The sequence below is a fragment of the Garra rufa genome, chromosome 11 (genome assembly GCF_049309525.1).
Source record: "Garra rufa chromosome 11, GarRuf1.0, whole genome shotgun sequence".
Lineage (NCBI taxonomy): Eukaryota > Metazoa > Chordata > Actinopteri > Cypriniformes > Cyprinidae > Garra > Garra rufa.
Window position 1 is genome coordinate 44,782,156 of NC_133371.1, and position 25,947 is coordinate 44,808,102.

Below are 25,947 nucleotides of genomic sequence, written 5' to 3' on the forward strand. Positions count from 1 at the left end.
AAATTAAATTAAATTAAGTTAAGTTAAATTAAAATGTAAAATATTATTATTATAATTATAATTATTATTATTATTAAAAATCTTACTTACCCCAGACCTTTGAAAGTAATGTATATGAAATCATTTTGAATATATATATAGTTTTTTTGTGTGTGTTTGTGTGTGTGTGTGTGTGTGTGTTTGTGTGTGTGTGTGTGTGTGTGTGTGTGTGTGTGTGTGTGTGTGTGTGTGTGTGTGTGTGTGTGTGTGTGTGTGTGTGTGTGTGTGTGTGTGTGTATGTACCTGGTATTCATCACGTTATGGGGACCAAATGTCCCCACAAGGATAGGAATACCAGTAGATTTTGACCTTGTGGGGACATTTCTCAGGTCCCCATGAGGAAACAGGCTTATAAATCATGCACAATGAGTTTTTTTGAGGAAGTAAAAGTGTGCACAATCTCCTGTGAGGGCTAGGTTTAGGTGTAGGGAAGGTGTAGGGTGATGGCAAATATCGTTTGTACAGTATAAAAACCATTACGTCTATGGAATGTCCCCACAATTCACAAAAACAAACATTTACATTTAAATTAAAATTTGAAAATATAAATAAAATACTAAAATGAAAAAAATAAAAAGTTAAAAGTTAAATTAATGAAATGGTAGAATTTTTTTTGTCAAAATTATAAACGCATTCATTCTTCAGTTCAAGGCAGCATTTGAATAAACACCCTCTTTGGATCCAAGCATGAATATTGGGGAGATCTTTTTCTTTTATGACACTTGCACTGTGAATTTATAGATAAGTGCATGTACAATATCGGTGCCGTGTTGAATAGCCATGTTATTACACTATATGTGAAATGTGACACTAACAAATATAATCGTGCATGAGCGTCTCTCAGACACTGTGTTTTTTTGTGTGTTTTCCCCTTGCCGTTCAGGTTTATTTGTAGGCAGCGTTGGTGCTGAGATGACAAGAGCGGAGCGGGTTGCTAACTGTGTTTAGATGTTTAGCTGCTCTCGGGTTCAAGTCTTGAGAGATTCAACTCTACATTAAGATGCTAATGGAGCAGCACTCTCAGTTAATTGTCTAATGATTATTAGGCTTGTGTTTGCTGGCAGAAGCGCCTGGAGAATAAGGGCAGAAGCGCAGGTTAATTGTGTCATAGGTTATGTTGGCAGGCTTTCCCAACGGCTGTGAATCATACCAGAGCTGGCTGCTGAAAAACGTCTTAAGGGCTTCCTGGCAAGCATCTGAGCTACAGCTCTTCTTATCAAGAACCAATATCATGTGAATTATTATTAGCTTTTAAATAACTGCTTTAAAATGGCATTGATTGCTGTGATCAAAGCTGAATTTTCAGCATCTTCAGTGTCACATGATGCTAGTAATATTACTAATGTATTTACTGTCATACTGTCTGTATCCATTCTAAATAAAAGTATTGATTTTGTAAAGAATAAAAAAACAATCTGAGCCCAATTTTATAAATAGTAGTGTATGTAATATGTAATATTATATAATATTTTGGATTATAATTGTAAATTGAACCTAAATATTGCACTAAATTATTACTAATATATATATATATATATATATATATATAGGTTCATTTTATTTATTTTTTGTGTGATAATGTACAGTCAGCCACTAATAAAATAAATCTTGACAGGTTTGAACATTTTTGCTTAAAATAGAAATGCCTTTATTATCACTTTTGATCAATGTAATTGCTGAATTAAAAGTATTACAAAAATACAATAAATTAAAATAAGAAAATAAGAAAACAAATTACAAATTAAAAATTTGTAATTAAAAGTTAAAAATTAAATTAATAAAATAATTAAAAATAAAAATAAAATACCAAATAAAACAAAATAAAATACTTAAACTAAATAAAAAACAAAAATAAATGAAAAGTTAAAATTTAAATTAATAAAATTATAAAATACAAAATATATTATAATAAATGAAAATTAAATTAAAAAATAAAAGAATGCAATAATTATATAATAGTAGTAATAATACAATTAAATACTAAAATAAAATAAAAAATTAAATGAAAAGTTAAAATTTAAATGAATAAAATACTATAATAAAATTAAATAATACAGCAAAATATAAAATTGAAGAAAATTATATAAATAAAATTAAATAAAAATACAATTAAATAATAAAGTTCAAATTAAAAATTAAATTAAATACTAAAATAAAATAATTAAATTAAATTTAAAGCTAAAATCTAAATTAAAAAAAGAATATAATAGTAAAACAAAAAATACAATTAAATAATAAATAAATAAAAAGTAATAAAAGAAAAGAAAAAGAAATAACCATGAAAAGTTACCATTTAAAAACAACAAAATCTTACTGACCCCAAATGTTTTTATTTTTTAATATAGTATTTATTGTATGGATAAGAGCATCAAAAAGTCATAAAAGTTCTGGAGTGACATTAGAGTGATTTAAAGTTCATTAAATTTCATTTTTGGGTTTATATTCCTTAAACAAAGGGGGAAGAAAATCATTCTGGGGTGCTCGAATCACTAACATATTGAAGAACCATACTACAACTTAATTTTATAACATGGAATCAGGCTGTAAAACTTTTCTTGAACCTTTTTTCCCAGTATGTAGCAATTGCTGAAGTGTTTGGACATGTAAACTCCTCACATAATTTCCTAAAAACAAATATCCTGACATTCTCTGTGCTGTGTGGCGGATACGATCATTAATGCCTTGTTTGTGATGTTTTGTTCGCAGTTCCAACAGACGTCAGAACACGCTCTCTTCTCCTGCTCGGTGGTGGATGTGTTCACGCAGCTCAACCAAAGCTTTGAGATCATCAAGAAGCTGGAGTGTCCGAACCCTCAAGCTCTCGCTCACTTCATGCGCAGGTTTGCAAAGGTAAGTCAGAATCAGAAGAGAAAAGATGTCCCTCGAGACTGTGCTTTGGTGATTTTACCATGCAAAGCAGAGTAAAAACCCCTTAAATGTGTAAAATCAATGCAACTCGCAGTCAGCGTTAGTAAGAGAAAAGAAGAGAAAGAAGTGCATGTATTAATAGTAATAATCACAATAAACGCTTCTTCTGCCAAGCATTATTACTCAAACTGTAGGATGTCGTGCAGTTGCCAGGCAGCTGAGAGCATAAAATGATGAACAAATGATGGAGAAGAGCTTTGAGACAGAAAAAAACCCCGTCTTGAATTGCCTGAAAGAATTTTGAAAGCACCATCGTGTTGCTAAAAAAAATATTGAAATTTGGTTTTTGTAATGTTTTTTAAAGAAGTCTCTTCTGCTCTCGAAGGCTGCATTTATTTGATCAAAAATACAGTAAAAATGTGAAATATTATTACAATTTAAAATAACATTCTATGTGAATATATGACGGCGGTTTAGTGGCACGTTAAAAAATTTTAAAAATCAAAGTTTACGAGAATAAACTAGTAATATTTTGAAAGAATAAATAAATATTTTGAGAATGAAGTCGAAATTATAAGATTAAAGTCGAAATATTATGAGTAAAGTCGAAATGCTACGAGAATAAAGTTGAAATATTATGAGAATAAAGTCCAAATATTATGAGAATAAAGTTGAAATACTACAAGAATAAAGTAGAAATGCTAAGAGAATGAAGTTGAAATATTTCAAAAATAGCCAAAATATTTTGAAAATAAAGTCGAAATTATGAGAATACAGTCGAAATACTAAGAATAAAGAAATATTAAAATATTTTTAAAATAAAGTAAAAATTACAAGAATAAAGTCCAACTATTACAAGTATAAAGTTGAAATACTACAAGAGTAGAGTTGAAATATTACACGTAGTCGAAATACTATAAGAATTAAGTCAAAATATTTTGAAAATAAAGTCAAAATTATGAGAGTAAAGTTGAAATACTACGAGAATAAAGTCAAAATATTTCGAAAATAAAGTCGAAATTACATGAAGTCAAAATATTACAAGTATAAAGTTGAAATACTACAAGAATAAAGTCGAAATATTTCTTTTATGAAGTCAAACTACAGTTTGTTATAATATATAATAATCTACATTGTATTCTCTTTCCAGACCATAAATAAAGTCCTTGTCCAGTACGCTGCGATCATCTCTAAAGACTTCTGCAACCACCTGAACAAGGAGAAAGTGGTGAGTCTATAAACAGCAGGTTCACACACACACACACACACACACTCAAAACTGTATTGTCATCGTGTTTTAAAGGCACGACCCTGCGAGTGTCCGAACATGGCTTGATCAGATTATACTGGAGATGTTCCCATGGAGGCCATAGTTAGACATAAAAGTCAACTTTGATTGGCCGACTAACAGACACTTCCTTTGGTTTCAGACAAATAAAGAACGAGACCTTTTTGCATCCTCGTCTCATTGCTCTGCGCTTTCAACTTTCCGTTCTTTGTGTAGAATGACAGCGTTCGCAGCGCTAACTCAGAGCTGCTTTTGTTCTACCTCGAGTTTTCACAGTGTCTTTCTGTAATGATAATAAAAGCTTGGCACACAGGACGTCTGCGGTGGGAAGAAAGACAGATGTATCTTTTAAGAGCCATGACAGGACCACAGAGAGACAATCACGCGGCCGGTAATTAAAGACATATCTCTGTTCGGTCTCGGGCAGATAGAGCCGGTCCTCGGGCCTCATCCATCGCTTAATTGACAGCTCGGTTCATCCTAAGAATATCTACATCTTTAAACGCACCGATGGCCATAAATCAGCTCAGAGGAGTTTATATACATTGTCTTGAATTAAATTTACGACTGTGTGAAATCACCAGCTCTTGTCAGAGAGACCATGTTCCCTCGTTTCAATTAGCGCAAGCGCTTCGTATTTTCGTTTCGGAGTTTCACACCTATTTGTCACACGGCTGACATGTGACCTTTAGGAAGTGTGCCGACGCGGACAGGAAGAGATGGTTTTAATTAGCTTATGGACTCCTGCGCTAATTACGCACTCCTACCCATCCAATTAACTCGTGGGACGCTTATGCAAGAGCGTTATGAGTGCCGGATCTGAGTGTCAACACAAATCTGCTTTTTTGACATTTACTGTAACTGACACTTTTTACCCAAAGGGCATTGCAACTCACCTGGAGGAACCCGGGGTCGGTCACTTTTCTCATTTCTGAAGTCTAAAGGTCATCTTAAACGTTAATTTGCCATCAACATGGTTACTGAGTTTGATGTTTTTCTCACTTTTTCAATTACAGATGACATTTTACACATAGAAAATATTTTTTATAGTCTTAAAGATATTCCTAATGCACATTCTAATGCATTCTTTTAATTAGTTTTTCCTCCAAAATAAATAAAAATAATTAAATAGCAATAATATCAATCATAACTATAATAATAAATATAATAGTGTTATACAACTTTGATTGTTATTAATCTATAATATTATTTTATATTATGTATATTGTATTTATAATAAATTGTAATCATTGAATTATATATATATATTCAATAATATAATAATAATTATAATATTATTATTATTATTATAAAAATTGTATTGTTATTCATCTATATTATATTATATTATGTATATTATATTTATAATAAATGGTAATCATTGAATTGATGTATAACAATATTAATCATAACTATAATTTTATCATTATTATTATTATTATTATTATTATTATTAATGATAATAATAATTAACATTATTAAGAATTAGTTTTTCCTCAAAATCATAAAAAATAGTAATAACTGAATTATATACATGATGTTTAATAGTAACAATAAAATATGATGTTTAATAATATCAATAATATTAATCATTATAACAATAATTATTATTTTTTTAGTTTTGTAATAATTATAATAATCATATTATAATATATTATTTCTATAATATTTAACATTTTCTAATGCATTTGTTTATCCCAAAATCATTTCAATATGCATAATATGTATAATTATGTATATGTATAACAACATAACAACAATAATGATAATTAAATTATATATAAAATGATGTATATAATCAATATCAATATAATTATGTGTATAATATTAATCTATTATATTATATTATATTATATTGTTTCTATTTATAATAAATAGTAATCATTAAATTTTATATATATGTATATATATAAATGTATAATAATAACAATAATAATATTGATCATAACTATATAATGAATTATTATCGTTGTTGTTGATATTATTATTATTATTATTATTGTTATTAAAAATATATGTTAATATACACATTTTAGTTTTGAATAATAATAATCATTATTATATTATATTATATTATTTTTTATCATATTTATGTTTTTCTAATGCATTTTTATTTGTTTATCCCCAAAATTAAAAAATAATAATAATGCCAAATATGTGTAATTAATGTTATTATTGTTAATTTTATTAATAAAAATTTACAGTGATAATTATAATTAATAATTCTTATTTTCGAATGCATTATTTTAATTTGTTTTTGCCTCGAAATCATAACATAATAAATATTAATAATTAAACTAATATGAATCATAACAATAATAATTATTCTAATACTTATTATTATTAATATGCATATATACACATATTATATAATTATTATATATATTTTTTATATATGTATATTTTTCTAATGCATTTTTCATTTGTTTTTCCCCAAAATCATAAAAATAAATAACAATAATGTGTATGCATAACTGAATAAAAATGTAATTGAAAAAAAAAAAAAATGAGTGTTAAAATACAATTCAATTGTGATTGCATAATTTTGCCAATTTTCTTTGGATGGCGGAGGCATAGATTTTTGCATAATGAAATTCAGATTTACAGCCCCTGATGAAAGTAAGATGTGCAAAAATCAACGATCAGCATCCAGACAAATCAATGCCCTCTATATATATTCACAGAAGTCTTCTAGTACAATCGTCTCCTTGCATTAGCCTGAAGACTGAATGTATGTGGAAAGCAGTACAATCGATCAGTCATGAAATATCTTGTCTATCGTTCTTCTCCTCACAGCCCTGTATCCTCTTGAACAACATCCAACAACTCCGAGTTCAGCTGGAGAAGATGTTCGAGTCCATGGGAGGAAAACAGGTCAGTAATCGAATCTGTGTTACTACAACGCTCCACAATAATGTTTTCTTTCAATGTTTGTCTGTGTGAGTGAAGCTGTTGAACATCCCCTACTGTAAAGCTGCATTCACGAATGTCTGAATTACGTCATTATGAGTCGAATTAGTTGCATCTAGAAGGTCCAGCATGTTTCAGCTTTTTCCACGTGACATCAGGCTTCAGCAGTTAGTTACAGCTGGTTAGTTTCCTACATCAACACATACTGATGTTTATATGTTGTTGCATGAGTTACCTGTCACTGTGTTTTCCTTTCAAGATCAGAAGGTAATGATTCTGGTTCAGATTCAGTTGTATTTCCTTTATGATTCCATTTATGACCCTTTCAATATTTGAAGATTAATTAGGCCTAATTATATACTTAACAAAAACAATGCTGTTTTACTATTTTTTTATTATTTAATTAAATTTTATTTTTTGTTTTGTTGTTTTATTTGTAATTTATTAGGACAAAATTGTGAAAAACTGAATGTGTATCTTTATCCATATGTTTACTGAACAGCCATTCATTAGAATTAAACACTTCTCACAAAATACAGAAACAATCAATAATTATTATTATTTCATTTCAACAATTTTGAGTTCTATTAAATTTGAGTTTGTATAATTAATGATTTGTAATAATTATACTGTAATTATACTGTATAATATACTGTTTTTGGTAAAAAAAAAATATTTTATTTATTTTTATTTTATTTTATTTTATTTTGACAAAAATTTGAGATTTACAAACTACAAATAACAATCGATAATTATTATTTCAACAATTTTGAGTTCTATTAAATTTGAGGTTGATGTGAAACCAAAAAAAAATGGTCTTGGTAACATTTAATTTTATTTTTATTTTTACAAACATTTGAGTGTGTATCTTAATTTGAACAGCCATTCGGAAATTAGACACTTTTCACAAAATACAGTAAAAATAATTAACTTTTCAACAATTTTGAGTTCTATTAAATTCAAGTTTGACGTGAGAAAAGTTTTTATTTTTTATTTTATTTTACTTTGACACAAATATGAGTGTGTATCTTCATCACTTGTCTAAGTTTGACTTGACAAAAGTAATGATTTATGATTATACTAAACAAAAACAATTATGTTTTTGGTAACATTTTATTTTATTTTATTTTATTTTATTTTATTTTATTTTATTTTGGCAAAAAGGTGAGTGTGTATCTTTATCTATATGTTATCTGAACAGCCATTCAGAAATTTCTTCATCAGGTTTGGAGAAATGTAGCATTTCGTCACTTGCTTACCAATGGATGTGAATGGGTGCCATCAGACTGAGACACCAAACAGCTGATAAAAACATCACAATAATCCACACTGTAAAAATAATAATTTGTTACCCTGCTGACTTAATATTTTTAGTTTTGTCAACTTGAAATTTTAAGTTACTTAATGGTAATTTCAGTGACTATTGGAATATTTGTTTTAGTTGACTAAACTAAAAATGTACTTTTTACAGTGCACAAGTAATCCACACCACTCCAGTCCATCAATTAACATCTTATAAAGCCAAAAGCTGCATGTATATACTGTAACTTCAAACGGTTGCTTCTTACTAAAATATCCATAACCAATAAAAACACTTCCTCCAGTGATAAAGTCCATCTCCTGTTGTCTCTCACATCAAAATCCACCCTCATATTTGTTTTTTGTTTTTTTTGGCTTAGTGCTTAATCTGTGCTGATTTGAAAAAGAAGACTTTTTCACTGGAGGGCTCATATTTTAATTACAAAAAAAATGCCTCGATGGATTTGTTTCTTACAAACACACAGTTTTTGTCTTCTTAAGATGTTAATTGATGGACCGGAGTGGTGTGGATTACTTGTGGATTATTGTGACGTTTTTATCAGTTTGGACTCTCATTCTGACGGCACCCATTCACATCCATTGGTGAGCAAGTGATGCAATGCTATATTTCTCCAAACCTGATGAAGAAACAAACTCCTCTACATCTTGGATGGCCTGAGGGTGGGTATATTTTCAGCAAACCTTCAACTATTCGTTTAAAAGAGCCATCAATTAAATAACAAAATGATTCTCTCTCTGTCATAGCACTATTTATTATTCTTTGCACTACACTGTACATACCCATTTGTAAATGCACATTTCCATTGCACATATACATATTGTAAATCTGTGATAAATCCATATCTATACATGTCTATTGTAAATTCCTGCTTCAGTAAACAGCAACCTGTATATTATGTTCATATCTACCTGCAATTTACATTATAGTTAATAGCAACCTGTATATTATGTTCATCTATTTGTACATTCTAATTGTAGTTAATTATCATCTGTAAATTATGCTCACAGTACTTCATCTGTAAATATTATCCATAGCCTCTCCCTGTACATATCTCCTATAAGTGCACTTATAACTTATACATTATACCTATATCCTGCACTTGCTGCTTATTGCACTCCTGGTTAGACCAAACTGCATTTCGTTGCCTTGTACTTGTACATGTACATGTGTAATGACAATAAAGTTGAATCTAATCTAAAAAAAAGCGTATTCAAGATAAGCCACACATGCATAATTCCATCTGCCATCCAGTGTTGCCATAGAAACAAATGATTCTAAATGATTCCATCAGTTCAGAGTCGACTCATAATTACGGTAATTCCACATGATGTGAACGCAACTTAACCTCCCGTGTGAATTGTGCATGCGTGTTGTGATTCTTCTCTCTGTTCTCTCCAACTATGACAATGTCCTTGTTTCTTGTCGTTCCCATCTCCTCTGGGCTCTTGCACCAGGAGGAAGGGACTGTGGTCTTCTGCAAGGTGTGTGGACAGGTTTCCTCTAACATCTCTATAGGCCGCTGCTCTACAGCCAGAATTCTGTCATCATTTACTCATCCCCATGTCGTTCCAAACCCGTTAGACTTTCCGTCATTTGGTTTGGAGCAACATTGAATGAGCGCTAATGATGATTATGCTCTCTGGTTGTGAATTCTGGCTGTGGTGTACGGTCGTAATTCATCCCAGGTGACTGGTTTAACTGGCCACGTTTGAGCAGCACGAGCATTTGACACCCATTGAAACACCTTACTTTCTCTCTCGTACTTTCTGTTTCGCCCCCTCAAGAGCATGCTGCACCTGCTCGAGATTCCTGGCATGAAACCTCACCAAAAATGATGATCTTTAATAAATGAGGCTGCAAATACTCAATCGTAAAGGGATCATTCAGCGAAAAATGAATAACCAGTCATTATTTATTCACCCTAATGCACTAAATTTAAGATTTATGTATTTGAATTGCATTGAATATATAAGAAGCCAGTTTCTGCCACTGAATAAAAAATTAAAAAGGTAAGATTTTTTTTTTTTTTTTTTTTTACAATTGTGAGATATATACTCATAATTGCAAGTTATAAAGTCAGAATTGTCAGCTATAAACTTGCAATGCAAAATGATTGTTGCAGTTTTGAGAAATAAATTCAGAACTGCAAGATAAACTCACAATTCTGACTTTTTCCTTGTTATATTTTACAATTCTGTATTATATTTCAATTGCAAGTTATTAGGTAACACTAGTTAGATATAAACACGCAATTCTGAGAACATATCAGCCTTTTTTCGCTTCAAAATTGGACTTTTGCAATTCTGAGAACTCAGAATTGCATGATATAAACTTGCATTTGTGAGAAAAAAAAGTCAGAGTTGTTTTTATTTCTCAATTTAAATCAAAGTTTATATCTCACAATTCTAAGGAAAAAAAAGACAAGTTGCAATAACCTTTTAAATGTTTTATTTTATATTTTTGAAAATATACTTTAAAAATATAAATATATTTTTTGCTAAACATTTTCAAAACAAGTAAATGTTGCCCTATATATATATTTTTTTTAAGTAAAACTTTATTTTTATATTTGATATATTGTATATACTTGTATGTCAGTTTCGAAAAATATATTTCATTGAGCTTCAATCATTACAATATTTATTTGGCATATATATTTTGGCCAGAATGTATTTATTTATCTATTTATTGCTGTATAGGAATGAACTTAATGTGATGCATATTTGTCAGTGAAAAAGTATGAACATGGTTCAAAAATGTCTAGTTGTGGAACAAGCAATGTTAAGTCACATTATGTTTATTATATTTAGAATTTTGGTCATTTATATATTACATTTACAGTCTGTAAACGTGTATTTTTTCTTACTTTAGGTTAAAAAAATCTATAAATATCCATATTTTCTACAAAAATTCATTGTATTACTACTATTACAGAAATCTGACTGGTTTCATTGATATATGACTGAAAAATATGCATCACATTATTTATGTTTATTAGTTTATGTAAAAACTGTAATCCAAAAATATTTTTATATGCAATTCAAAGACATAAATCTTAAATGAAGGCCTAAATAATTATTTGAGTGCATTGTTTCAAACCTGAATAACTTTTTTTTTTATATGGAACACGAAAAGGAAACTTTACAGGAATGTTTACTCTTCCATGCAATGTAAATGAAGGATGAATACACTCCAAAAATGAAAAAAAAAAAAACAAGACTTTAAAAGTATCATAAAAATAGTTGATATGACTCATGCACATGCATATATTCTCATGCATATATTCCAAGTCACATGACAGCTTTGTGTGAGGAGCACACTGTGAATTTAGGCAAAAAAAATTGTCACATATGATGCCTTTAAGGTGTTTTGGGGAGCAATTAACTTTTTGCATTGCATCGCATCAATGTTTTTGGAAAAGAGCAGCATGAACATATTTCTTTTGTGTTTCACGAGACAAAACGTGAAAGTGACAGGTTTTAAATGACATAAGGGTGAGAAAATAATGATGGGATTTTCATTTTTGTCTTAATTAACCCTTTATCAACAGCCAGCAGAGCTGTGTTTGCCTGAACTCGCTTTTTAATCATGTACGATGTTTGTGGTTATTTTGGAGACCAGAGTTTGGAAAGCTTAAGTTTGGTCTTGATGTTTAGGTTGCACCATTCTCAGACGCTTTAATCAAAATCCTCCCTGCTGGCAGAAAACAAACCCAGTCTCTATGTTAGCATCTGTCTAGTTTTGCAATCACAACAGCAGTTGTTGAACTGAAATCACAGGGTAGTTTTTGTCCAGCTATAACACATCTCAAATTAAAGATGTATGCAGGAAGATCATTTGTACGAGCGCCAGAGGTCTGTCAGATTAAGGTTATACATCTTACCTCTGTTGAAATGAAGGCCACTGCGCTTTAAAAAGAGTCCAGCTGTTTGAAAGTCTGACTAATTTATGAATTCTGCTTCCTTCGTGAACTTCCAATTCGTTCTGAGGAAGTAAAAGTGAATCGCTCCAAATATAACCCTGCCTGCTCTGGCAGCGCCACCGTTCCCAAAGCAATTAGCAAACTGAAAGAAAAATGTAATTACAGTGGCTCGTTATCATGGATTTATAAATAAAAGATCCCGAACTGTCCAAGAAAAATTAATTGCGGGAGTCAAAGTTAGCTGCGTTCACGCCGCTGTCCGTCAAAATTCGCCACGGGGAATAAACGTGAACCACAGTTGCGGACAAACTGATGGCCTGTTATCTGCTAATTAGCGATATGAGGTAGACCACAGGTGCGGTATACTACAGTAATCTTTTGTACAATTTCACATCAGGATTCCCCAATGGAGAGTGTAATTAGAATATAATGAATTAATCTATAACTTTACAATGTTAATATTTGACTTCATGAAGCGCTTTCAGACTATGATTAAGCACAAATCTGTCTCTAATTATCATTCCAGAGTTGAGTCAGTCAGACCTTCCTCATTTCAGATACTTTTAAATCCTCTAAAATGTATTGATATAATTTATCGTATATTTTTCATTTATCTTGTATTATAGGTTATATTACATTTTTAATGTTATATTTAGCAGTGCATATCTTACATTATATATTGCATTTAAAGTCTAGAAACATATTTTCCGTATATCTCACAATTCTGAGAAAAAAAAAATCAGAATTGCATGATATAATCTTTCATTTGTGAGAAATTAAGTCAGAATTGTTTTTAGCTCAATTTATATCTCACAGTTCTTACAATTCTGAAAAAAAAAGATACAGTTTGCAATAACCTTTTTCTTTTTTCTTTTTCTTTTTTTTTGTTCAGTGGCCGAAACAGGCTTCCATAGAAAACAGCCAAATATACAGTATTTATTTATATTTTTATTATATATTATATATATTTGTTTTGTATATTTTTGAAAAAAATACTTGAAGTATATTGTTCAAGATCACAGATCGTTCAAAGTTTAGGGTCAATACATTTTTTCTTTCTTTCTCTCTCTCTTTGAAAGAAATTAATACTTTAATTCAACAAGGATGTGTTAAATTGATAAAAAGTGATAGTAAAGTTTTTTTTTTTTTTGTTAGAAAATATTTATATTTTGAATAAATGCTGTTCTTTTTTAACTTTTTATTCATCAAAGAATCCTGAAAAAAGTATCACTTTTTTTTTTTTGCAAAAGTTGATAATAAAAGTAATAAATCAGTATATTAGAATGATTTCTGAAAGATCATGTGACACTGAAGACTGGAGTAACAGCTCATTAAAATTCAGCTTTGCATCTCAGAAATAAATTATATTTTAAAGTATATTAAAATAAAAAACTGTTATTTTGAATTGCAATAATATTACTGTATTTTTTGATCAAATAAATGGAATGTTGATGAGTAGAAGAGACGTAAAACTTTATAGCAGCAGTGTATATTTACTTCCAGTAATGACTATGATAATTTTTCACATTATAGTAATGAGAAGGGGTTGGGGTGCTTTCATAAAAAGCACATAAGCACAATATAATTTTCATTTTTGCAGATTAAATCTTAATTTTCACAGGTTTGCATGTGTAAAGCATTAGTTGTGTTTGTGTTATGAGCCGTGCTGCTGCCCTGTCAGTGACAGACGTCTCTGATCTCCATTAACCTGATGAGATCTCACACACAAACATCAGCCAGCTGCCATCCCTGATTGATCTGGACGCTCCTCCGCTTACCGGGAACCATAAATGCTGTTACAATTCACGAGTCAGCCATTCATCCCCAATACATGGACGCCCTTCTTCACCTGAACACAAAACCTACTGTTCAAACGCAGCTACTAAACATGCAGGAAATCATGCGTGAAAGCAATGTGTCGTGCTTTAGGAGATGTCAGATCTGATGGACAGCCATAAAAATAAAAATAAATCCTCAGCTGGTTTTTCAGTTTGTCATTTTTCATGTAGATGGATTTAAAATTATGCCTGTTGTCTGTAATTTTGAATAGTTATTATTTTCTGCAGATTTAATTGACAAATTTTGAATAAAGCCATTTATCTTATATTTATTATTTTGGATAGTCATTCTCTTACATTATTACATTTACAGTCTATAAACATGTATTTTTCCTTACTTCAACTTTAGAAAAATCTATAAAATATATATTTTTACAAATATTCTATATTTTAATATATTTTTATACAAAATAAATTTTTATTTAATTTATGTTATATTTAGTCATTTATATTACGTCTTATATTATATATTACATCTACAGTCGACAAATATATGTTCTCTTTTTAGGTAAAATAAAATCTATAAAATATTTTTTATTATTATTATTAATATTATTATTGTATTGTAAAACATTTTTATATAAAATATATATTTTTCATTTAAATTTTACATTTTTTCAATTATAATAATGTGTGTGTGCATTTTTTGTGCATTTTATATTTATTTTGTGTTTATTTTTAATACCATGTTTATATTTTTTTATTGTTTGTAGTAGTTTGGCCTTTTTAAAAGTATCATTATTGTTACATTTATCATTAATAATAGTGCGTGTGTGCATATATGTGTTATATATTTATTTTTTATTTATTCATTTTTAAATCCATGTTTCTGCTTATTTATTGTTTGTTTGTTGTAATCTTACATTTTATTTATTTATTTATGTATTTATAAAACCATGGTTTTATTTATTTATTTTTTGTTTTTTGTAATTTGGCCCTTAGGACTTTTTAAAAGTGTATTTGACCAATTTTGATCAAGATTGGAAGTCATTTATCTTAGATTTTTTATTTGAAAATGTAATTTATCTTAAGTTATATTTAATATTAAATATTGTATTTTGTATATTCTTTATATAAAGCAGTGTATAGCTTACATTATATATTACATTTACAGTCTATAAACGTATTTTCCTCTGCTATTTATTACAAGAAAAAACTAAAATATATACGTGATGTATTTTAAATATTCTATATATTAATACATTCTTATGCAAAATACATTTTTATATAATTTTTGTAGAGTGTGTGTGTGTGCATTTACTTATCAAATAATTAAATTTTTTAAGGTATTTAAGTAATTCGGCCCTTTAAGGATGTATCTGTTGACTGCTTTTATTTTTCAACTCGACTTTGATGAATACAGTCAAACCAAAGGTAGATTGGAGCTTCATCGATAGAAATAATACAGCATGCATTATGGGTAAAAGCCACCGTTGTGATGCAGACATGCCAAACAGCTGCGTCTCATTGGCTCGTCTGCTCTCGTTCAGCTTGTACTGAATTTGCAGTCATCATTAGTCAAGCGATTCCTCAGTCCAGACCTTTTCAGTGGCTCGACACACTTGACTGAAAGTAGAGAAAATCACCAAACCATGACATGAAAATGGTTTGTCAGACACGTCTTGTGTTAAAAATTATACAACCAGGGGCCAAAAATGACTTTTTACTGTTTATTTAAAATAGTTTTAATATAGTTTTGAGTTTTATGAAAGCATTTTAGTGCCACATAAAAATAAATAAATGAATAAATAAATAACATTACGAGATTAAAGTCATCATATTTCAAGAATAATGTTGAATTTATGAGAATAAAGTAAAACTATTATGAGAATAAAGTCAAAATATTATAAGAATAAAGTCAAAATATTATGAGAATAAAGTCTAAATATTTTGATAATAATAAAAAAATATTCAAATAAATTCAGGTGGGCTAGCAACTTCTCCTGGTGCTCTCAATCCAGACTATACTCTCAAAGTATTATAACTTTAATTTCTACTATTTTAAATTCTCATAACATTTTGCCTTTATTCTCATAGTATTTCGACTTCAACTTTATTCTTTTAGTATTTCGACTTCATTCTCGTAGTATTTCGACTTTACTCTCGTAGTATTTCAACTTCATTGTCGTAGTATTTCGACTTTATTCTCGTAGTATTTCGACTTCATTCTTGTAGTATTTCGACTTTATTCTCGTAGTATTTCGACTTCATTCTTGTAGTATTTCGACTTTATTCTCGTAGTATTTCAACTTCATTCTCGTAGTATTTCGACTTTACTCTCGTAGTATTTCAACTTCATTCTCGTAGTATTTCGACTTTACTCTCGTAGTATTTCAACTTCATTCTCGTAGTATTTCGACTTTATTCTCGTAGTATTTCGACTTCATTCTTGTAGTATTTCGACTTTATTCTCGTAGTATTTCGACTTCATTCTTGTAGTATTTCGACTTTATTCTTGTAGTATTTCAACTTCATTCTCGTAGTATTTCGACTTTACTCTCGTAGTATTTCAACTTCATTCTCGTAGTATTTCGACTTTACTCTCGTAGTATTTCAACTTCATTCTTGTAGTATTTCGACTTTATTCTCGTAGTATTTCGACTTCATTCTTGTAGTATTTCGACTTTATTCTCGTAGTATTTCGACTTCATTCTTGTAGTATTTCGACTTCATTCTCGTAGTATTTCGACTTTATTCTCGTAGTATTTCGACTTCATTCTTGTAGTATTTCGACTTTATTCTTGTAGTATTTCGACTTTATTCTCGTAGTATTTCAACTTCATTCTCGTAGTATTTCGACTTTACTCTCGTAGTATTTCAACTTCATTCTCGTAGTATTTCGACTTTATTCTCGTAGTATTTCGACTTCATTCTTGTAGTATTTCGACTTTATTCTCGTAGTATTTCGACTTCATTCTTGTAGTATTTCGACTTTATTCTCGTAGTATTTCAACTTCATTCTCGTAGTATTTCGACTTTATTCTCGTAGTATTTCGACTTTATTCTCGTAGTATTTCGACTTCATTCTTGTAGTATTTCGACTTTATTCTCGTAGTATTTCGACTTCATTCTTGTAGTATTTCGACTTTATTCTCGTAGTATTTCGACTTCATTCTCGTAGTATTTCGACTTTATTCTCGTAGTATTTCGACTTCATTCTTGTAGTATTTCGACTTTACTCTCGTAGTATTTCGACTTTATTCTCGTAGTATTTCGACTTTACTCTCGTAGTATTTCGACTTTACTCTCGTAGTATTTCGACTTTACTCTCGTAGTATTTCGACTTTATTCTCGTAGTATTTCGACCTTATTATCGTAGTATTTCGACCTTATTATCGTAGTATTTCGACTTTATTCTCATAGTATTTCGACCTTATTATCGTAGTATTTCGACCTTATTATCGTAGTATTTCGACTTTATTCTCATAGTATTTCGACTTTATTATCGTAGTATTTCGACCTTATTATCGTAGTATTTCGACCTTATTATCGTAGTATTTCGACTTTATTCTCATAGTATTTCGACCTTATTCTTGTAGTATTTCGACTTTATTCTCGTAGTATTTCGACTTCATTCTTGTAGTATTTCGACTTTATTCTCGTAGTATTTCGACTTCATTCTTGTAGTATTTCGACTTTACTCTCGTAGTATTTCGACTTTATTCTCGTAGTATTTCGACCTTATTATCGTAGTATTTCGACCTTATTATCGTAGTATTTCGACTTTATTCTCGTAGTATTTCGACTTCATTCTTGTAGTATTTCGACTTTATTCTCGTAGTATTTCGACTTCATTCTTGTAGTATTTCGACTTTACTCTCGTAGTATTTCGACTTTATTCTCGTAGTATTTCGACTTTACTCTCGTAGTATTTCGACTTTACTCTCGTAGTATTTCGACTTTACTCTCTTAGTATTTCGACTTAATTCTTGTAGTATTTCAACTTCATTCTCGTAGTATTTCCACCTTATTCTCGTAGTATTTTGACTTCATTCTCATAGTATTTCGACCTTATTATCGTAGTATTTCGACCTTATTATCGTAGTATTTCGACTTTATTCTCATAGTATTTCGACCTTATTATCGTAGTATTTCGACCTTATTATCGTAGTATTTCGACTTTATTATCGTAGTATTTCGACCTTATTATCGTAGTATTTCGACTTTATTCCCATAGTATTTCGACCTTATTATCGTAGTATTTCGACCTTATTATCGTAGTATTTCGACTTTATTCTCATAGTATTTCGACTTTATTATCGTAGTATTTCGACCTTATTATCGTAGTATTTCGACCTTATTATCGTAGTATTTCGACTTTATTCTCATAGTATTTCGACCTTATTCTTGTAGTATTTCGACTTTATTCTCGTAGTATTTCAACTTCATTCTTGTAGTATTTCGACTTTATTCTTGTAGTATTTCGACTTTATTCTCGTAGTATTTCGACTTCATTCTTGTAGTATTTCGACTTTATTCTCGTAGTATTTCGACTTTATTCTCATAGTATTTCGACCTTATTCTTGTAGTATTTCGACTTTATTCTCGTAGTATTTCGACTTTACTCTCGTAGTATTTCGACTTTACTCTCTTAGTATTTCGACTTAATTCTTGTAGTATTTCGACTTTACTCTCGTAGTATTTCAACTTCATTCTCGTAGTATTTCCACCTTATTCTCGTAGTATTTTGACTTCATTCTCGTAGTATTTCCACCTTATTCTCGTAGTATTTTGACTTCATTCTCATAGTATTTCGACCTTATTATCGTAGTATTTCGACCTTATTATCGTAGTATTTCGACTTTATTCTCATAGTATTTCGACCTTATTATCGTAGTATTTCGACCTTATTATCGTAGTATTTCGACTTTATTCTCATAGTATTTCGACTTTATTATCGTAGTATTTCGACCTTATTATCGTAGTATTTCGACCTTATTATCGTAGTATTTCGACTTTATTCTCATAGTATTTCGACCTTATTCTTGTAGTATTTCGACTTTACTCTCTTAGTATTTCGACTTAATTCTTGTAGTATTTCGACTTTACTCTCGTAGTATTTCAACTTCATTCTCGTAGTATTTCCACCTTATTCTCGTAGTATTTTGACTTCATTCTCGTAGTATTTCAACCTTATTATCGTAGTATTTCGACTTTATTCTCATAGTATTTCAACCTTATTATCGTAGTATTTCGACCTTATCGTAGTATTTCGACTTTATTCTCATAGTATTTCGACCTTATTCTTGTAGTATTTCGACTTTACTCTCGTAGTATTTCAACTTCATTCTCGTAGTATTTCGAATTTATTCTAGACTTCATTCTCGTAGTATTTCGACTTTATTCTCGTAGCATTTTGAATTTATTCTCGCAGTATTTCGACTTCATTCTCCTAGTATCTCAACTTTGTTCTCGAAAATGTATGACTTTATTCTCGTAATCTTAGTGGATTACTCTCCTAATCTGCATAATGATAATGCAGAGCAATTTTATTAATTGCAACGGAGGCAGTGACTTTGTTGAAGTCACTTCAGGACTTCGTTGAATCTTCAGGACTTCCTGTTCCTGTCGTGTGTGTCACGTAACTGTGTGTGTCTTCCAGTTGGACGCGGAGGCCAGTGAACTGCTGAAAGAGCTGCAGAATAAACTCAATACGGTGCTGGACGAGCTCAGTGGCGTCTTTGGCTCCAGGTGATGTGTGAGGGAATCAAGCTGATGAGACCCAATAAACATGACGATAATATAATGAAGGGGAAATTTGTCACACAAATTAAATGTTAACATTGCACATATTTGATTGGATGCTGCTGGTGTGATATTATTGATTCAGCAGAGGTGAAGAAAGTTGATCCATTAAATTAAAAAAGGAAAATAAATTAGTTTTTTCTTCAGAATAATGGGCACTGAAGAATCATTCATAGTAAAATCTGTGACATGTTGCTTTCTGTGATTAAAAACATTTTTATAGATTATTTTATGTTGAATGTATTTCATTTATTTTATTAATTATTTTATTTTATTTATTTTAATGCATTAGAATTGATCAAATTATTTAAAAATATTTTTATTGGGTCATTTATTTTTCATAGACATACAGATTAGCTTGAATGTTATTTTATATTAACTGTTTTTTATTTATTTTATTTTATTTATTTCAATGCATTATTGATAAAATAATATAAAAAAAATATTGGGCCTTTCAAATTTTTTACATAGACATACAGATTAGCTTGGATGTTATTTTATATCAAGTGTATTTTATTTATTATTTTATTTGACTTATTTTAATGTATTATAATTTATAAAATAATATAAAAAATATTTTTATTGGGCCTTTATATATTTTACATAGACATACAGATTAGCTCAAATGTTATTTTATATCAAGTGTATTTTATTTATTATTTTATTTGACTTATTTTAATGTATTATAATTTATAAAATAATATAAAAATATTTTATCGAGTTTTATTCATTTTACTGTAGAGCTAAAATAAAATATACCTGCAACATATATGGACAAAGTAATTCAGTTTTTCCATTAATTGTCTTTTATGACTAAAAGACATAGACAAACAAATTAGATTCAGTGATACAATTCTGAGCTTTATTTGACTTATTTTATAATTATTTTTGAATTATCATAATTTTTTAAATAAACTACATTTTTATTGAGGACTTCTATATTTTATTGTAGAGTTAAAGACATAGATTAGCTTAAATTTTTTATATAATTTTTTAGTTAAAATAAAACATATAATAAAATGATTTTTGTTAATTATTAAATCAAATAAAATACTTTGATTTGTTATAATTTATTAAATAAAGCAAGGAGGACTTTTGTATTTTATTTCTTTTTTTTTATTTAAATGTGTTCAACATGTTCTCATTCTCAAATGCTAGTAGGAATGTTGTTTTAAGGTTTTAAACTAAGTTTACCATGTCTTTCCACAGTTTCAAGCCGGTGATTGAGGACTGTGTCAAACAAATGAACCAGGAGCTGATCCAGATGAAAGGAAACGCAGGGAACAAGAGCAACGCAGCCATGGACGCAGAGACCGTCCTGCGACCCCTCATGGACTTGCTGGATAAAAAGTAAGAAAATCCACAATTCTGTTAAAACACCAGTTGCATTTCTGTCTTTCACTCCAATTCCTCTTCTTTCCCTCCAGCCTAATTCTGTTTGCTAAGATCTGTGAGAAGACGGTTCTCAAACGGGTCCTGAAGGAGCTGTGGAAGATAGTGCTCAACACCATCGAGCGACAGATTGTTCTTCCTCCTCTCTCAGACCAGACAGTAAGTGTCATCTAAACACACACAACAGACATGTCTCTCTGCATCTGCTCCACACAGAAGCTTATGGAGATGTGAGTGAAGACACAAGAGACATGCTTCTGTTTGAAAACACAAAACTACAACAGGAATTACCATAATTACCAAAGAACACCAGATGTTTTATTGTTTTAACAAGTATATTCATTCATTATTTATTTATAAAATTCAATATTTATTACTAATATTTTTAATAGAGGGCTTAAATATTTTATTTCATAGCTGTTACATAAAATTAAAGAAAAATATGTACACCTTATATTTTTTACTTGAGCTTGATATATTCGTACCTAAAATAAAATATAATATTTAATAGAGGGTTTATACATTTTACTTGAAGCTAAATTAAAATAAAATGTTTAATGGATGGCCTCTTTGTTTTACTTTATAGCCATGAAATTAAAATAATGGAGAGCTTAATATATTTTATTTCATAGCTAAAATAAAATGTCATATTTAAACGAGGGATTATCAATTTAGCTTTAAGCTAAAATAAAATGTTTAATGGATGGCCTCTATATTTTACTTTACAGCTAAAAATGAAATAAAATTTTATATTTAATATTTATATTTTTTCATGGATCAAATAAAAAACTAAATAGACAAATGGGAAAACTACTGAGGGCTTATATATTTTACCTGATAGCTAAAATAAAATAAAATATTTATTTAAAAAATAATGTAAATATTTAAAATAAACTAAAATCTTTAGTTTATAGCTAAGATAAAATAAAATAATGGAGAGCTTTTTTTTTTTTAATTTCATAGCTAAAATAAAATATAATATTTAATGGAGGGCTTATATATTTTACTTTAAGAAAACTCAAAATAAAGTATTTCATGGATGGCCTCTATATTTTAATTAATAGCTAAAAATGAAATAAAAAAAATTATAAAATGATGTGTAGCATATATATTTTATTTATTGAATAAAATAAAATAAAAAACAGAAAAATGGGATATATACTGGAGGGGCTATATATTTTACTTTATATCTAAAATATATATATATTATTTTAGGCTAACTTAAAATATTTAATGGATGGCCTATATTTTAATCAATAGCTAAAATAAAATAAAATAAAATATTTAATTTAGTGCTTATATATTTTATTTCATACCTATAAAAATGATGTATATATAGTGGAGAGCCTATATATTTTACTTTATAGCTAAAATAAATAAATTAAATATTTAATGTATGTATATATATATTTAGCTATGCAATTAAAATGTTTAAGGAAGGCCTAAAAATAAAATAGATAGCTAAAATAAAATACAAATTTCATGTATTAAATTAAATTAAAAAGTGTTGGCACAATGGCCCTCATTGTTGTTGGAAATAATATTCCAGTAAGTGACATGAACCAAAATAATGCTCCTTCGCTGGCTTCCTAGAGCTAGCACCCGAAGAGCCGACTGCCAAACACACTAAACAGAATGACACTGTTTCCTGAGACACTTCGTTCCCAAAGGAGTGAATTACATTTCAACTCTTTGTTTTGTGCTTTTGTTTAACAGCAAGGGGCTCAGATGATTTTCAGCGCTGCCAAGGACCTCGGTCAGCTCTCCAAACTCAAGGTAAGGACTCAGTTATTGTTTCTAAGTGATGAAACATGAATAAAATTGCATTTTTAATCAGACAGATGGAATATTTACACTGAAAGAAGTTTCTTCTGCTCATCAAGGCTGCATTTATTTGATCAAAAATACAGAAAAATAGTAAAATAATATTACAATTTAAAATGTATTTCTGTTTTCTATGTGAATATAAAATGTAATTTATTTCTGTGATCAAACTGAATTTTCAGCATCATTACTCCAGTTTCAGTGTCACATGATCCTTCAGAAATCATTCTTACATGCTGATTTGCTGCTCAAGAAACATTTTTGTTATTATTAATGTTGAAAACAATTATGCTGCACAGTATTTTTGTGGAAACCGTGATACATTTTAGTTTTCATAATTCTTTGATGAATAGAAAAAAAACAGCATTTATTAAAAATTAAAAAAATTTGTTACATTATAAATCTCTTTACTGTCACTTTTGATCAAGTTAATGCATCTTTGAGTAATAAAATAACTCTAGTTATTGTTTCTAGGTGATGAAACATGAATAAAATAGCATTTTTTAATTAGATGGAATGTTTGTCAAATTTTTTTGATAAAAAGTACAGAAAAATTGTAAAATATTATTACAATTTAAAATGACTGTTTTCTATGTGAATATAAAATGTAATTTATTTCTGTGATCAAACTGAATTTTCAGCATCATTACTCCAGTGTCAGTGTCACATGATCCTTCAGAAATCATTCTAACATGCTGATTTGCTGCTCAAGAAACTTTTTTGTTATTATTAATGTTGAAAACAATTTTCGTGGAAACCGTGATACATTTTAGTTTTCAGAATTCTTTGATGAATAGAAAAAAAACAGCATTTATTAAAAATTTAAAAAATTGGTTTCATTATAAATCTCTTTACTGTCACTTTTGATCAAGTTAATGCATCTTTGAGTAATAACATAACTCTAGTTATTGTTTCTAAGTGATGAAACATGAATAAAATAGCATTTTTTAATTAGATGGAATGTTTGTCCAATTTTTTTGATAAAAAGTACAGAAAAATTGTAAAATATTATTACAATTTAAAATGACTGTTTTCTATGTGAATATATGTGAAAATGCGGTCCATGGTCACATTGCGTTAACATTCACATAACCTTAAGACATTTTTAAAACATTCAGATAACCTAATGGAAACCATTTATATAGTTTTTAGACTCCAAAACAAGACATAATTGGTTTAACAATCAAGCCTCTGTACACAGACACATCGGATTGTAGACATGAGCAAGGCATGTTCAATTTAAAGTGTTGTTTCCATCCTGACAGAGAAAGGCAAACAGACTGTGACTGAGAGGGAAGTTTTATGTCTGTCAGATTTCGAGGGCATCGCTCCTCGTGGAGCTCAGAGGACACGAAACAGCCCTAGATTTCCACTATCCACAGAAATTACAGCAGCGCTTTCATGTAGCTCCCGTTTTGCTGCGAAAACGGTTTCTGGCTTATGCTAAGTCTTTGTAGCTGTCCGTCAAACGCCGCCCGGCTGCCCGTTTACATCATTACGGTCTCTCCGGAATTACGGCGGAAAACTTTCCCGCTTCTGCCCGGTGTAATTATATCCACCTCGCTGAGGAGTTTAAGTCCAGAGAAGGACGAGCGCTTTGGATCTGAGCAGGTGTCAGACAGATGGAGGGCTTCTCCTGATTATGTCTCTACAGTCCAGCGGCGGAGACTCTCCATCTCATTTGTCCCTCTCTCTTTGTCTCATTTCATATGCATTGAAACATCTCTGCTCAATTGCAGCTTTGCCCGAAATGCTTTTTTATGGCTCCTGTTCTCTGTGCTTCAGTAATTGTGTGCAGAATTGATCCGCTCTGTTTCTAAACCCAGTCAACTGCATTGCCATCTACAGCTTATACAATTACATGCGACTGCCTTAAAACTCATAAGTGAGATTTGAAGCACTCTACATAGGCAGCAACTTGAGTTATTGTTTCTAAGTGACAAAACTTGAATAAAATAGCATTTTTAATGAGATAGAAGGAATAGTTATGTTCTCTTACGTCTCTTCTGCTCACCAAGGGTGCATCAATTTGATCAAAAATACAGAAAAATAGTAAAATATTATTACAATTTAAAACAACTGTTTTCTATGAGAATACATGTTAAAACTGTATTTATTTCTGTCATCAAAGCTGAATTTTTAGCATCATTACTCCAGTTTTCAGTGTCACATGATCCTTCAGAAATTATTCTAATATACTGATTTGCTACTTAAGAAACATTTTTGTTATTGTTGAAAAAAAGTTGTTTTGCACAGTATTTTTTGAGTTTTCAGGGTTCTTTGAAGAATATAAAATTCAAAAGAACAGCATTTATTTGAAATGGAAACTTTTGTAACATTATAAAAATCGTCACTTTTGATCAATTTAATGCATCCTTGATTAATAAAATAACTCTAGTTATTGCTTCTAAGTGATAAAACATGAATGAAATTGCATTTTTATTAAATAGATGGAATATTTATGTTGAAAGCTGCCTCTTGTGCTCACCAAGGCTACATTTATTTAATCAAAAATACAGAAAAATAGCTAAATATCGTTGCAAAATAAATTAACTGTTTCCTATTTGAATACATTTTAAAATCTAATTTATTTCTGTGATCAAATCTGAATTTTCAGCATCATTACTCCAGTCAGTGTCACATGATTCTTCAGAAATCATTCTAATATGCTGATTTGCTGCTTAAGAAAATTTTTTGTTGTTATTAATGTTGAAAATGTTTTGCACAATATTTTTGTGGAAACCGTGATGCATTTTAGTTTTCTTTGATGAATAGAAAGTTACAAAAAAAAACAGCATTT

The 25,947-nt window shown here is 29.5% G+C and overlaps 1 protein-coding gene across 1 annotated transcript in view; it reads left to right on the plus strand.

Moving 5' to 3' along the window:
* Positions 1-25,947, plus strand: part of LOC141345380 (protein unc-13 homolog C) — a 180,657-nt gene that overhangs the window by 127,817 nt on the left and 26,893 nt on the right. Inside the window, exons 23-29 of the mRNA XM_073850236.1 lie at positions 2,746-2,889; positions 4,058-4,135; positions 6,992-7,069; positions 19,789-19,877; positions 21,141-21,281; positions 21,359-21,482; positions 23,040-23,099. Of these exons, the coding sequence (XP_073706337.1) occupies positions 2,746-2,889; positions 4,058-4,135; positions 6,992-7,069; positions 19,789-19,877; positions 21,141-21,281; positions 21,359-21,482; positions 23,040-23,099 (714 nt within the window). The remainder of the gene's footprint in view (positions 1-2,745; positions 2,890-4,057; positions 4,136-6,991; positions 7,070-19,788; positions 19,878-21,140; positions 21,282-21,358; positions 21,483-23,039; positions 23,100-25,947) is intronic.